The sequence below is a fragment of the Falco biarmicus genome, chromosome 3 (genome assembly GCF_023638135.1).
Source record: "Falco biarmicus isolate bFalBia1 chromosome 3, bFalBia1.pri, whole genome shotgun sequence".
Taxonomy (NCBI): domain Eukaryota; kingdom Metazoa; phylum Chordata; class Aves; order Falconiformes; family Falconidae; genus Falco; species Falco biarmicus.
In genome coordinates, this window is record NC_079290.1 from 32668242 (window position 1) to 32684865 (window position 16624).

Consider the following 16624-nt stretch of genomic DNA (forward strand, 5'->3'; position numbering starts at 1 on the left):
CGCTTAGTTTATTATTGTTAAAATTCCACTCTCACTGTGTAGTCAATCTAGCTTTATGGCCAGTAAAATTTTTTATCATTTAACAGCTCTTTGGGAATCACTAATGTCAAACTTTTTGTCCACAGTAATTGAAAGGCTGATATCGTGTTACCCGCTGCTTGTATCCAGTTTTAGAGAATAGATTTTAAACCCCTCAAAACTCAATGTTCTGGAAGATGCAACTTTTTTTCACCATTAAAATGAACAAAAAGTGGTGGTATTCTTTCCGGTAATTTGCTGCATGGGCCAAGAAAACAAGGTCAGCCATCAGGAATCTCTCTTGGAGGGGAGCAGACTGTGAGCTTCTCATTTAGTATGTTGTATCGGTTATCTCAAAATCAGAGGTTGCAAAAGTGAAGACATCTATGGACCACCTGGAGACAACAGTCAGACACAGACAGTTCCCCTTAACTAAGTCATCCATTTAAAATTCTTCTTAGGCTGTTTCAATATACATTCTAATTGTTAGCTTTTGGTCTTCTGAAATGCAGCTCTGAAGTTCATTCTGGATGGCTTGAGAGTGTTTGGTAGCTTCTGGTGGTGTGTGGAGTGACCTTTCCTCACTCCAGGACCTGTAGAAGACTTCTTTCTGTGGTCTTTCTGGACTAATATGTAGCATGCTGTACAATTGTGGGAACCAGGACTGCCATCCAGCCCACCTGTATTTTTCAATAAGCCTGCAAGAAGTTATTTCCACTGTGAAAGAAAAGTTAACTCTTTTCCTGATTATCACTGTACAACAAAGGCTCATGTTTGTACCTCATGAAAAACTCTGTGTAACATAGAATAGTGCAGCATAATTTTCCCCACAGGGAAAAAAATCTTTGGACATGAATACTAACCTTGCAAAAGCACACTTCATCTTCAAATGTGCTCATTCGTTACTAAGTAAACTGATAATAGACCATGTAAATTTGTTCTCCTGATAACCAGAAATACTTTCTATTTTCAATACTGTATATTAGAAACAAATTATATGTAAGTTTTTATAATGCAGTAGCTGAAAAATTTACCAATGAAACTGTAGAAGACTCGAATGCAATAACCACCTATTTCTCATTTACAGCAGAGTAGCACAACTGAAGTCTGTAGCATTGCAGTCCTTAAGAGAATAAAGCCTTTTTTTTCTAGGATGAACATTATTTTTTTCTCACTTTGCACTGCAAGTGGCTTTCCTCTGTTTATTCAGCAAATTTAATGTTGAATTTCAGTTTAGTATATTGATGTTTTTTATAGACACCTATATTTATGCAAGCGTTCCTGCACATATAATTTAATAAGAGGGGGAAAAATCTTACCTAAAAGCCTTTCTTTTGAGGTGTTTGTTTGTTTTAAATGTTATAAAGGCATCATTCAATTCTAATTACAAAATTCTTCCACAGGCATCTGTTATGTTCTGCCATTTCCTCTTCCCATCAATACCGCGGAGGTATTTAATATCAGGGAATAATTCCATTAACTTGATTAGCTTTCCATGCCCTGTTTATATGTTTTTTATGTATGTTACACAAACATAAAAAAATCTGCACTATACCTTCAATTCCGCTTTTAAAAATGAAATTATGTCTATGAATGCATTATATTAAATGTTTCTGATAATTACAGGTCTTATTTTATGTTTGCTTATTTTCTATTTTAATACTGTTATCTTCATCAGAATGCCTCTTAAGATAACTAAATATCTTCCCTCTTCTATGAACACTTCCTCAAACATTAGATACAAAAAGTAGTTTAGCAATCTGAAATCGATTACTTGAAAAAAAATTAAACAGCTAAGCCCCAAATTTCAAATCTTATAAGCTCCACCTACTCTTATGTGATGATCAGAAACCAGTTCTAATTTATTTCATACCTAGATGGCACTGAGATTCACAAAGCCTGCTCAGAGCTTGCCTCACACACAAGCGCACTTATGGGCTTCACAAAATACAAGCCAAGCAACAGCAGCTAATTGCAAAAACACATCTCTTGCCTTTGCCTTCCCTCCATGACTTACTATTTTGTATTGGTTTTTTCCTTTCTTTTCTTTAGCATTATTTGCCGATTAAAGTACTTAGCCAGGGTACTAGAAAAATACTGTCAAATTGCTTTTGTGGCCAAGGAGGTTCAGGTCTTTGCCTACTATTTCTAAGATGGAACCAGCTGTTTTGGAGACGGACATTTCATCCTTTGTGTGGAAGCTGCTCAAGGTGTGGAATAGTCATAGCATCAGTCATCTTTGTGTAGTTAGCAGCTGGTTAGAGCACTGCATTTTCACTTTTTTCAGAATAATGAAACAGTAGACACCATAGCTCAGATCTGCTCCCTTCACAGAGGAGTACCATCCCAACTGTCAACTACACTGACAATTCCACTTTGTGTATTTCATTGTGTCTTCAATGGAAAACTGTTGCCTCAAAATGCATCAACTTATTCCTCTTGTGCCAGAATACCACATCTATTCCAGGCTATTCATTAGCTTCTAGTTTAACATGATAGGTAGAAGCAGGTCACTGACTTAGCTCCCCATTAACAGTAAGATATGCCCTGTCACCTTATCTGGGAACTGCAGCAGCTGTTAGCCAGGAGCCTGGAATCATGATGAGAAATGTGGAGTCTAATGCTTAACAGCACCTGGGATGATAACAAGGTCAGCCTTGATCACAGCCTTGATCCAGACTTTTACTTGCGTATTGTGTATCAGTAGTTTCAAGGCACTCGTCTAGGAAAAAAGTATTTTAATCTCATCTCTAACCATTAAGCTCACATAAATGACTAGTGGTGGCACTACAAGCACCAGTTTTGTCAGCATGACTCTGATGCAAGTGGCATTACTGACCTGGGAGAGAAGCCCATGCACATAGCCCAGTTTCCTATCAGACCCACTTTGAAGATGCAGGCAGAGTATTTTCTAGTTCTCATTCCAATCAGGCTTAAACAGGACATAGGCTGAGATGAGTCAGCTGGTGTGGCTGGAGGCATGTGAAAAAGCAGAACTTTTCAGAATGAAAGAGTAAGAAGTCTAGAGGATTTACACACCTAATGGGATTCTGCAGCAGCCAAGCAAAAAAAATCTGCATCAGGTTTTGAAGTTAAATCAAATGCAGGCACCAACTTCCCACTTGAGGCATTTTGGCCTCTCTGGGGGCAACATAGGAGATTGTCAGGCTGTGAACGCAGCCCTCCCACATGAAGAGCTCTGTGTATGCTCAAAGGACTCTGTTATTGCAAGCACCTTGCACATGGATGCAGTGTTGTGTTGCACACACTGGTGCAATGGGACAACACATGCAGCAGCCAGGCACAATGAGCACCAGCTCTACTCCATACGTTGTCTATAGGGTTTCCCTCATGCCGCTACCCCAAGTCATAGTTCTGTAACCAATAAAAGAATGAAAACAAGTGCTACAGAAATCATCATGCTTACTGATATTTCCTACTGACTAACATAAGCATATGCCCCAGTTCCTGCCAAGCATGTCAGCCACTGGAGATCCCATTCCAGGCTCCTTCGCTCATCCATGCACAGTAGAGGGATTCAAAGCACCGAGCGCAGGGGTCTGGGTTTCTTTGAGAAGGTTTCTACCCAGGAGGTGTTGCAATGTTGAGTGCTGGAACATCTCTTCCATTTTAATATTTACAAGGAAAGAGGGAAACCTTCTTTGAAGACCTAAGCAACTGGCAATGGATAAAGGAACTCAGCACTTGTGGTCAGAATAGGAAGAGAGAAGAAATTTAAAAGACCTCTGATCATTTGAATAAGCTTTGGGGAATCACTTAAAGACATCTGTTTTACTAATTTATTTTCCTTTAATGATGGGTGTGTGAACTCTAAAGAGAATTTAAAGATGTTTTCCCTACTGTTTTTAATTATTGAATATTGTATAGTATTTCTCTTCAAGCCAAGAGCAATAGAAAACCTCAGGAATATGTCAGTGCTTACCAGGAGCTGATTCATGATTTTTTTTTTTCTGAAGGAGAAGGAAAGAGGGCACCAACAGCAATTGAATATTATATTAGAGCTGACTGAATGTGGTCTTAATTCATATTGCAACACCCTAGGAGCATGTATACATTTAAATTTCATAAATACTACATCTCAAAAAAAGGAGCAGAAAGTTTTTAAAATACATTAATTACATCATTCATGAACATTGGACCAGATCCATGGTTCATTTTTCTCAGAAAAAAACCCCAAAAAAAAAACATTACAAAAGTCATAGCTGTCACCAGTGCAATGCATCAGTAGCATATAGAATGTGTATGTGCCACTGACCTGAATGATTCCTCCCAGAAATGAAACTGCTGCTGCAACTCCAATCCTCTGCATTTCAAACTCCGATAGGCCCAAAACTTCTGAATTATTGTTTGTAGTGAAATTAGTGCTGACTGAAGGAAGGAGACGCTCAACTGCGTTGGCTGATATTAAGGAAGTCAAGGCAAAAGTACCTACAAAAAAAGCCACACATCAGTCACCAGTAATTCTGTATCTGTCTGTACTCATCACTCACTGTCTCTTTCTCAAAACTTGGCCGTTAGTGCCATTGTTGTGCATCCCTGTCATGATAAGAACAATTTTTAAGGTAATCTTGTAACACACATTTCTTCATGTAAAATACCATTTGTACAGACAATTTAAATGTAAATTTTTTGGTGACCATATTAATTTAGACATGTTAACAAAAGAGGTTCGAACACAACCCACAATTATTTCAAGCTGTCAGAAAGGCTTTTAACTCACCCTGGATGAGATGAAACAGCTTTTCGTCTGAGAATCCCAAATGTTTACCATTCAAATTTCTAGGGCAATTAATTCATGCTATATATACAGTACCTAGCCCATTATAGTTAGCAGATGTGCAAGTTCAAAACCTCAGCAATCTGCACTCTAAGAAATGGAGGCAGATTATGAGAGAAATTTTTATTTGCTGAGAAAGGTAAAGCAAGTTGAATGACACGCAGATAAATAAGGATGGTAATTCAATATAAAAAAGCACAAACACATTCATGCAGAGATCTAGGAGCGTGAAAAATGCCTTACTGTGTCAGACAAATGGTCCATCTTGCCCAGTACTCTGCCTCCAGCTGTGGCAATCAGAGGTGTTACCCAGGGAGAGCACACAAGCCTGGCCATTTTCTGCAGACTAGTCCCCTCATAATTTCCCAGCATCCATAGCTGTTGTGTCAGGGAAGTGTATCCTTATCTATCCCTTTTAGATTTTGTTTATGGACTAGCATTCACGAATCAGTCAAAGCTCTGTTTGAACCTGCTTGTATTTTCTGCCTCCACAATGTCCTCTGGGAGCAGGTTCCAGAAGTTCATCATCTGCTGTAGTATTTTCTTTAATCTATACTGTAAAAGCCTTTTAAAGTGATGCCTCTCCCATGTCACTGAGCTCTCCTTATTTCTGCTGTTGCAGGGCACAGTGAACACAGTTCTACCTTCACCTCAGACTTCATAGAATAAACCTCCTAGCACGAATTCCTTGGGAACCTACCAGGGACACCTCCACCATGAAAAATGACCACTAATTCCTACCTTTTGCTTCTTATCCTTTAACCTGCTAATAATTAATAAAGGACTTTTCTTCTATCACAAGGACAACTTAGTTTCTTTAGTAACCTTTGGTGTGGAACCTTATCAGTAGCTGACCCTTCTGATATCTTATATTCAAAGTATTTCCTTTTCCCATGTGCTTACTGACACTCATACAATACTCTAGGAGGTCAGTGAGGTAGGATTTTCCTTTACGGGAGTCATATTAACTTCTCTCCAACAAACTCTGATTATACATATATTTCAGAATTCTTACTTTTATTATAGGCACATCTGCAGTTCCCAGGGTACCTTCCAAAGACCTTCTGACAGTGAAATTACACTGGAAACTTGACAATTCTGTGACCATGTCACAGAATGTCCCTGTTACACCTTTGTCAGGAAGGTATCCTACCAGTTTCCTTCCCAAAGTCTTGAAGTAGTTGTATTTAAAGAACCTTTAACTAACAGTTGGATCATCCTCTCCATGGCATTCTTCAAATCCCTTCTTTTAGCCTTCTAACTTCCTGTATATGTTTGACCTGTTACATTTCATGGCTTTCCTGCTCATCTCATTTGTCCAAGCTTTCCGTTTTTCAAGTGCTAAAACCCTTCCTTATGACATCCCCCTTAATTCTCCTGTTGAACCATGAAGGATTTTTTTTGATCACATTTTCTTTTTTGCATCATGATACACATTTTACCTGGGCCTATAATATTTTTTTTTCAAGCAACGCTCAGGATAGTTGTATATTTTTCTCTTCAGATTGCCCGTTAACAACAACAACAAAAAAGTTTACATAAAATTGGATTTGAAAACAATTTATATAACATTTTATCCAAAATCAAAGAGCTGTATGTGGTATGATGACAGATGAAGTGCTCTCAGAAGGTGCCTCAAGTTCAATTACCCCAAAAACAGTCAACAAAAAGGTGTAGGGGTTAGTTGCTCAGGTGAGTAATCTTTTAAAGTAAATCATCTATCTCACAGAAGAGACATTTCAAGTGAGTAAAAGTTGACAAAACTGGGCCATTGATGAATTTTCTATTTCATATTAGCATGGCAGACTTCACTAACAAAGGGCACTTTTATAGCCTGTATACATATGGAGAGCCCTGCTGACCTTACAGAAAATGCTGGCAGGCGAAGAGATTGTCATCAATGTACATGAGTAATTATGGAGCATTTGGCAATCTGAGGCAGGTGGTATAGCTCCAGTTCAACCTGCACACCGTAACACCTTAACCAAGGCTGATGGGACAAATGCATGAGACATTTCTACTGAAAGGACCAACAACATATGTCAAAGACATTTATTTAAAAAAAATCTTCGTGACTACAAGAGAACATTTCTGTTGGTTTTTTTTTTGCTTAAGATTAAATTCTGTAATAGAAACCTGTGGAAGGAGGTTCCACACCAAGGACTGTACAGGAATACACAACCAGGGAGCTGTGGGACTCAGAAAATCATTCTCTGAGTGGGAATCCCTCCCAAGAATAAAAATCAGACTTAACAGCTTGTACTTACCCTTTTTATCATCCATTTTCATTACTAGAATTTGTGTCAGCCAGATACTTTTCTGTTTTCCTGCATATGGTCATATGATGGATTCTTGTCTTCCTAATAATCTTACACCAACAAACTACTGATAATACACTGCTAAATCATTCATTTTGAAACAGCTTTTTAACATAGGTTCATGTTTTAATAAATATACTAATCTATCTCTACTCAAGAGTCAAAATTACTTTCCAGATTCTAAATTTTCACTTTTTTTGGAACGCTTCTCTTTTTTTACATGAGTTGAATACATTCTATCTCTCATTATAGCATCAGATCACTAACAGCATCCACAGATCCTTCTCGAACACCAAAAGACTCAAATATTTTCTGCGCTTCTAGGGAAAACAAACCTTCAGCTTTCCTGTTTCTCTAAGACTATTTATAGCTGTTCAGCAATTTTCAATAACTTAACAGCAACTTTGAACAAAAAGTGCTCAAAATATGTGGCTAAATTCTTAGTAAAACATTGCATACACTCAAGAGCATACACTCAAGCAATCAGATTCTGCAGACTTAATTTTGTGTGTGATTACCCCAAACCATCTTTCCTCCTTTCAGGAGTTTTCCTCCTCCACAAGGAAAACACATCTCCTCCCTGCTAAAATCTTCTGACAACCACAGAGGCTCCCTTCCTTCACCCAGTCCTACTGGGCCTGTCTCACCCTTCCTGAGAACTTCAGAGGCCACCAAGCGCCCACTTCTGCACACCTGAAGTGCTTGTGGCTAGATCTCGTGAGTATTATTTCTAACTTCCATCCATAATTTGGTTTCTTTGGAGTCAGAGCATTCACCAACCTATTAGGAGATCAAAGCCATTCAAGGCTTGCAGCTGCCGTTGGCTCTGCTGAGGGTAAGCAAGTAACTCAGCGCTACTAGCATAGTAGCTAGGGCACGCCTTTCACTGCCCATCTAATTAGTCTGCAAGTGGACAGGAGTTATACTGAACTCATTGGGAGAATCTCTATCTTTAATACTGTAGCAGGTAATAGGCACAGAAAGCTTTTTTCCTGAGAAATGCAGGTTTTGTGTTTCAGACAGGTGAGAAGTAATGTGTGTTTTCTGTGGTTTAAGAAGTGATTGAGCCCTTTTCATTCCTGTTTGCACATATCTTGTTGGCTGAGCCCTCTGTTAAAATCTTAGCCCGAAGCAGATTTCTAGAATTAAAATACAAATGCCCTTAATAAACTAATTTACAAAGGAAGTGTCAATGGAATACTAAATCATAATGGCAGGAGTAACTCCAATATATTCTTAATGAGGCTCTTTGAAGTACTTAAACTGGCAAAAAAACCAGTTGTAAAAAGAAGCACAAAACCATTTTATTTGTGTTTAGTCTCAGATAACTTTCCTTCCACTGGGCTTATAACACCCACAAAAAAAAGTTTTGGTTTCCAACTTCTTGTTTCTGAAAATGTTTTTAGCAAATAGACACTTACCTGTTGCAACATGACGTCCCATTCCAAATATGGCGTAAATAATGACAGGGAAGAAAGAGCCATATAAACCAAAAACCGGATGGACTGAAGACAGAACAGCAAAGGCCAGCCCTATAGAAAGTTGAATGGCATTACTTCACTAATGAAGATAAAATGTTCTGCATGCAATTTTTTTAAATGAGGAAACATCTACGATTTTATTAGAGCAGGAAAAAACACACCTTCATTTACAAAAACCTTGAGCATAAGTCAACTACTATACAATTAGGATCAGGAAGGACTGTGGAAGGTTTTTCATCAATTGCCTGTCACCAAAACCTCACACTTTCTTCTGAGTCCTGGTCACCAGCAGAAACAATTAGGTCACAGATACAATCTATGGCACCAGCTACCATGTTTCCAGGTTGTCTCCATTAGTCATTCCAAACGTTTTTTATTAGCCAGTCCTCACAGGAGGAAGCAGCACCATTTCACCCCTACCCTCGCAAACATGGCTTTGAGACTGCCAGGGCTCCAGGCAGTCAGATGGTTATTTCTTACAAACAGTTCAAAACCTATAATTTTGGTTTGGATGGAGCGCGTTCAGTCTGCTTTGTTCTAATTTCTTAAATAAAAAAATATCCCAGTGTTCATTGCCTTTAGATGCCTGAGTTTTTAATCCTTTAGCTATTAACATTTTTTTCATTATGTAAAGCTGTCAGTCCTGAAACAGAAAGTATTTTATTTTCATATTGAGATGGAAATGAACTGAATTGGTTAGGATTTAACTTTACAAACCTACCAGTTACCTTTATTGCTTAGCTGTAGACAGCATCCATCTTTTTCTTAGAAAGCCTAAGAATATGCCAAGAAATCATCTTTTACCAGAGACATTCCTGCAAAGCAGCAGCTTTGATTGTTTAACTTTAGAAACCTAAGACAGCGACCAAGTCTGCACTGAATTTTTGCAAGTCAGCAGAAAGAGACACTCACCAGACTATGCTTCAGACCAGCAGCCTCTACTGCCATTTCACTGCCCCTAGGAACTAAGAGTAGGAGAAATGGCCTGGCAGAGCTGCCCCATAAATCTTGGTGAATACCTTGCCGTGCAGTGGGGAAGGCAGGACTGGCTTCTGTAACACACAAGATGCTTTTCTAAGGTCCACCTTCAACCTGAGTGGCCAGTCTAAGCTAGTGTATATGTGTGTGTGCTGAGAGAATGAACATGGCAGAGGTGATTCAGATCTATGAAATGGGGCTGCCTTCTGTGTTACATTTGAAATTTCCAAAGAAAATTAAATGCATAGTATTAATTGTTCTCACAATTGTTCTCACAAACTTTCCTGACTGCTGCAGAAAGCATTTTTTACCTGAAACATTGGTGTATGGGGTTTGAATAATATGCAAAGTGCCAAAAGAGTATCTTTGTTTATAGGCTTTCAGTGGCAATTCTCAAAATTTTGATTCAAGAGTTCTCCTCTTGTATTTTCGTTTGAGTCTGTAACAAAGAGCACATGATAGGGGGAGGCAATAAAACACCAGAAGGCCAGAGGCATCAAGTTCCCTGTGAAGTAAACAAGGCCTAACAGTTCACCTGTTCTCAGAAAAACATTACTGTGAAGATCTTGCTGAGATGGATCTTACATGGATCATCTTCACTCACACTGCGCTCAACAAAGCAGCACTATCACTTGTGGCTTGGAGAGGAGAGATTTTAAAACATTTATGTTTCAAAACTTTGATGCCCTTTTTAAAACAGAAATAGACTTTGTTGCCCTTCTGCCTTTTAATTAGCATATGTACAATCATTGCTTCTGCTCTTTTCTTGTAGCACACCATTATCATGAACCAGAAAGATCTTTGAAATTATAGTTCTACATCCATGTTCCCATGATCAATAGACATAAAAGAAGGTTCTGACCCAAAAGCAACACAGAAGGGTGTGCCCGAGGAGAATAAAAACAGCACAGGAGAGAACTGCATGACCCTATCCAGACAAAAGTGAGCACAGGGGAAAAAAATAAAGAAAAGGAGAAAAAGATTTTTAAGGCTTGCACTGAAAATCTCTTCCACTATAACCAATTTATGAACAAACAAACAAAAAACATGAAACCACAAACGTGGCAATTTATTCACTAGTAGAATACCACTCACAGATATTCCAGGCTTACAAAAAAAGCATTATGCAAGGCTAATTTATTTTACTTTCCAAAAAGTTAAGGATTCAGTAAAATCAGTCTGAGTTCAGTCATACTTTAATTATAACAACATAATTGAAATGAAGCAACCTCTCTGTGTGGACAAGCATAGGGAAAATACACAAGATTCAGCACTGAATGTTGAGCCAGGTTTGTACTTTACAAGATCGACTGGGAAGAGGTCTATAAATCCTGGTTAAGATGATCTGCAAAATGCTCTGTTTCAGATCCTAATTAAATGAAAAGAATTCTCTAACACTGAACCAGAGAATTACAAATATAGAACATTTTCATCTGAAAACATTCCTATTTCCAAAAATTTCCTATCTGCGTGCTGCAGAACTTCTACACAATGCATAAACTCACCTAGCTGAGTTCCTTTGCATGCTTTCCTCCTTACTTTTTTCTTTTCAGCAGCTATTACAAGGGAAGCACAAAAACTTCCTCTTCACCAAGAAAGGTTAACAATTTTGGAAGATATATTTTGAAATATCAAGTTCATTTTGCGGAAGGCAGATTGTGTCCACATCATTGTAAAGTTTGTGCTTCCACTGTCTTAATTTTGCACCTTGAAGTTTTCCTTATAAAATCGACACAGTTCAGTTCAAATTGATTTTGACCCTAAACAACTTTACCACTCAGTTCAAGAGGAGGCTAGCTTAGAAGTTGTACAAAACAACACTGAAGAGTACAGTAATACACTGCAGGCTAAGCGTCCTGGTTTCAGCTGGGACAGTGTTAATCCTAGTAGCTGGTATATTGCTGGGGGTTGGATTTAGTATGAGAATAATGTTGATAACACACTTATGCTTTCAGTTGTTGCTAAGTAGTGTTTATGCTAAGTCAAGGACATTTGCAGCTTCTCAGGCCCTGCCAGCGAGAAAGCTGGAGGGGTACAAGAAGCTGGGAGGGGGCGCAGCCAGGACAGCTGACCCGAACTGGCCAAAGGGATACGCATACCATATAACATAATGCTCAGTATGTAAACTGGGGGGAAACCTGGCCAGGGGCCGCTGCTCAGGAACTGACTGGGTATCAGTTGGTGAGCAGCGAGCAACTGCATTGTGCATCACTTGTTTTGTGTATTCTAATTCTTTTATCATTACTATCATCATTCTTATTATTTGCTTCCTTTTCTGTCCCATTAAGCTGTCTTCGTGACAACTCAACAGTTTTCTCACTTTTATTTTTCTTATTCTCCCTCCTATCCCACTGCAGGGGTGAGTAAGCGAGCTAGCGGCTGCGCGGGGCTCAGCTGCCAGCTGGGGTTAAACCATGATACTAAGCTAAAATATTTCCAGAAGAGGGACTCCTAGCTCTTTTACTATTCAATATTTCCAATTAATCCAGGTTTAAGAACAGCATACACTGTTCTTTCCTCTCAACATTTATGAGGAAAACAAGGGTTCAGCTACCACAAGATATTCTGTCACCATCTGGCTGTAAAAGCCAATTCTTATTTCTCTACATATGTTTACTTTGGTTTTATGTTTCCTAAGACCTTCTGAGTCTGAAACATTTGACAATTACAGTCAGACTGTGTTTGATCCAGCATAAACTGTACATGTTGTGGGTAGAGCACAAGAAGCTCAATCCAGTCCCAGATCACCCACACAGAAACTTTGTCAACAGCTCAGCTCAGCTATCTGAACAGGGCTGAGTGGAACAAAGAGGCACAAACTGAGCAAACCCTTACAGTCAGAACTGGCCAACAGAAATCTGGCATGAGTCCTGTAAAAATGTGGAAAAGGGGTTACCCTGCCCAGCAAAGCCCCAACATCCAAAAGGAATTTTTCTTTACTCACAGACTTGTTGCTGAGAAATATCTCTTGTTTACAGGCAGACAATCTAAACATAAACCCAGCCCTTGTTTTCTGCCTTTCATGCGTAAACCTTTCAGAATCTTTTTGTACTTAGTTTCTAGAAGCTGTGTCTCCTGTTTTTTTCATGGTGAGGTCATGGCAGTCAGGACAGAGCTAAAATTACCAGCCTCTGACTCCAGTTCTGGCTCTGTTTGTTAGCTTTTTGCTCCCATTACTGAAGCAGGTCAATCGTGTGCAAGAACAAAGAAGCATTATAAAACAGAATTAGTAAAGTCTTCAGGCTTTCTGATTTGGCATATAACGTTCTAAAAGGTTCAAATACTTTTAAAGATATAATCAGTAGTATATTTCAGCTCATTTCATTAATTTTCATATTAAACTTCACCACAATGCATTCCATATGCTCCAGAAGTAGTCAAAAGACAGGAAACATTATTTTAAATTTTTCATTCCAAACAGTAATAACACTCAAAAGAAACAGATCATAAAATAAGGATCTCATAATCTTCACTGGTAATATGGAGAAGCCTCTATGGCAGTGACATTAAGGTTTTCAAATAAGTATATAAATTCCATGGAAAGAAATGCAAACAAAGAATGAAAAATAAGTTCAGATACAGCACATCAATATTGTTGTTCTTTCTTTTAACTACCTCCTTATCATAAGATAACATTGTGTGACAGTCTCATTGAAAACCATGCTTTCTGACTAGCATCAGATGCGTAACAATCTTTTAGTATGCCACAGCAAAAAGCAAGAGTTGCTGCACCACTTCTGGTAAATGTCAAATGCAGGTAACTACAAAATAACAAGCCTGATACAAATAGAATCAAGGCCATGTCCTATCACAGGAGAAAGGTCTCCGTTTAATAGCTTCTGATAAGTAGGCTAGTGCCAAACGTACAGCAATAAAAAATATGTTTTCCGAAGAAAGAGCTATGAATCATCAGAGTATGATCAACTAGTTAACAATTTTCTGCATCTGGAAATACACTCATGTTACATACATATATTCTGAGCAAAGCTACACCATGTCTTTTGAAAATACAATATGCAAATCAGAAATTTAAATGAAGAAGCAGGAAAAGTAGTACATCTATAGATAATCCAAGGAGTTTCAAAATTTGTCTCATTTACTACTTACTGTGGAAAGCTATAAATTTAAAAGTTTTTCTGGTAGTGTATATATTCAAATAACTTTTTATTATTGTAATATTCTGTTTTTAAATGTGACTATATTAAGATGGTCCAACCTCAAATTTAGGGAACCCAAAATTACACTGATACATCTTATCCCACTCAAAATGCTATCTGCAGTTGTGGTCACTGTCTGATGCTTCAGAAAAAGATAATTTCTCCTTTTGTTCACAAACCTGAATTACATAGTAAGAAAAGTATTTCCTGTAGATGCCCTAAAATGTAAAATTAACACATTTTAACAAGTCTCCTGCCAATTTTTCTTTGAGAACCTACAAATCAGGCACCCAATGGCTCATATCACAGGCTTTAATTTCTAACTCTGGGATAGCTAACTTCCACTGAAGAAAAAAAACCCAAACAAACAGAAAACACTTTTAATACTACATTTCATAACAATTTTCCTATACAGTCCTACAGTTCTGGAAGATTATTTGACACTGGCTTGTTAAAAGTTATTAACACAGAATGATCCTTTGGAAATAATGTCATTTACCTCCAAAACCTGGAAAGTCCAGTGTCAGCTCTCTCGGTGGTGCACATGTACACCTCATGCTTGCAGATCTCTTTCCTAATGGCACCATTTGCTGGGGCTGTGCATGTGCATTATACCTTCTGTCTGATTGATTTATTTAAAGAGAAAGTGATAAGAGCTTAAAATCATTCCTTAGTTCTTCTGTCATTCAAAGCCTGAGGCAAATGAAGAATGTAAAAGCAAGCTGGGAGGACATTTTTCAAAAAATGTACCATTTATCTTCAAGAGACCACACAATGTTGAGTTAGCAACCATTTTCTCTTTTTTGAAGGATGCTTCAGTGCAGCTCCTTCCCATGCAACTGTCTCCTTCAGACTGATGAGAATTAAGCATCTCAGCTCTATTAGTCATAGTACCTGAACTCACAATAATTAACACTATCTGAAATGCAGCTCTGCCAGTGTACCATGTGACAACTGTGTCAAAGGTATGTTTGAGAAAGCACTGTTCTGTTTCTGCCACTTTGCAGATCTCCAGATACTGACATTTGTATCCTCATGTTCAAGACAAAAGATATGTAAGTATTACAGTAGAAGAAACAAGTGGGCTCTGTGACCCATTTATGAATTCTCTATTTGAGATAGCTTGACCCTTCTGTACATAAAAAAGCTTGGATACACACAAAAACAGATGGGGGTAGGGGGTGGGAGGGGGAAATAATCTAGTATTTTATTTTCTTTTAACGGAGCTCATGAAAAAAAGAGCTATGACTCTTGACAGACAAACAGAGATTGTCTCTAAAATAAAATTAAAGAGGCATTTTGCAAGTGGATTATAGGGAAAGGTGTCTGCATCTCAGTAAGAATAAATAGAGAATGAAACCCATAAGAAGCTTCTGGCAAGCAGGTAACTATGAGGCAGCCTTTTGAGAATGTCATGGTTTAACCCCAGACAGCAACTAAGTATCACACAGCCACTCACACACTCCCCTGGCTCTCCCCAACGGGATGGGGAGGAGAATCTGGAAAAAGGTAAAACTCACAGGCTGAGATAAGAACAATTTAATAAAGGAAAGAAAATATAATAACAACAACAGTTGTAATGAACAGAAGAGAGAGGAAGAGAGGAATAAAACCCAAAGGAAAAAAAACCCCAAAGTGATGCACAATACTATTGCTCACCACCTGCTGACCGATGCCCAGCCAGCCCCTGAGCAGCAATCAGCAGCCCCCGGCCAACTCCCCCCAGTTTATATACTGAGCTTGATGATCTGTGGTATGGAATATCCCTGCGGCTAGTTCGGGTCAGCTGCCCTGGCTCTGCTCCTGCCCAGCTTCTTGTGCACCTCCCCACTGGCAGAGCATGGGGAACTTGAAAAGTGCTTGATTGAGAGTAAGCACTACTTAGCAACAACTAAAACATCAGTGTGTTATCAACATTATTCTCATACTAAATCCAAAACACAGCACCGTACCAGCTGCTAAGAAGAAAACTAACTCTATCCCAGCCAAAACCAGGACAGAGAAGCATCAACCCTGTGGAGAAACAAAGACCAGTTGTGACTGATAACAAGCCTCAATCAGATGAACCTGACTTCTTGAAATCCTTGAAAAGGGCATCCATTTTGATAAATTGGTGGCCAAGGATCTCAGCACAAAGGGTTTTCCTGGTCTCTCTGACATGGAAGATTATAGGTGAAGTCATTTCTTCTTCTTCCTTCAGGGAGTCAGCATTCCCTGGACTTGTCAGTCCCTGTCCATGGTGCTCTGGCACCCCCAGGCACAGGGCTCGGACATCTGTGCGGCTTATCGGGTCATACTAAGACACGTGCACATGGAGATTAGGCCCCAAAGGATTTAGAGGTCATTCAGAAGCTGAATTCACATTTCTAGTACTCTGTCAGAAGGTCTGTATTAGCACATATGTAACTTGGAACAATTTTAAGAGGTTAGAAATGAGATATTGCATGCACAGCAGCATTAGTGCCTTTCTCCTCTGATGGAAAGTCGTATAAATATGCAACATTGCCCTACATTTGCTTACTAACATGTTACATTTCATGATCATCTTACAGCATTATTCTTCGTATGGGAGAACTGTAACAGAGTTCAGCTGGACACGTTTTCACGAATAATTTATGACCTACATGGATTCTCCAATGCCTTCTCTAGGAGATTTTTCTGGCTCTGTTTCCAAATATGCTTATTCAGTTTCATCTACACATGATATTTGTATGCCAGATGTATATTTACAAGACAGCTCTACCTCTTAATAAAATTATTAGCTCCAGTTAGTCTGCTCAGAGAATATTTATGTCTACATTTATGGGCAGAGTCTGAAAAAAACCCTAGCAACCACCACCCTTGAGAAGACACAGCTGGAGCTCCTCCATGAAA

The 16624-nt window shown here is 38.7% G+C and overlaps 1 protein-coding gene across 1 annotated transcript in view; it reads right to left on the reverse strand.

Annotated features, from left to right (window-relative positions):
* The window catches only part of SLC26A7 (solute carrier family 26 member 7), a 69984-nt gene that overhangs the window by 44256 nt on the left and 9104 nt on the right, over window positions 1-16624 (reverse strand). The window contains exons 2-3 of the mRNA XM_056330487.1: window positions 8556-8666; window positions 4295-4467 (exon numbers count right to left, since the gene is read on the reverse strand). Coding sequence (XP_056186462.1) covers window positions 4295-4467; window positions 8556-8666 — 284 coding nt within the window. The remainder of the gene's footprint in view (window positions 1-4294; window positions 4468-8555; window positions 8667-16624) is intronic.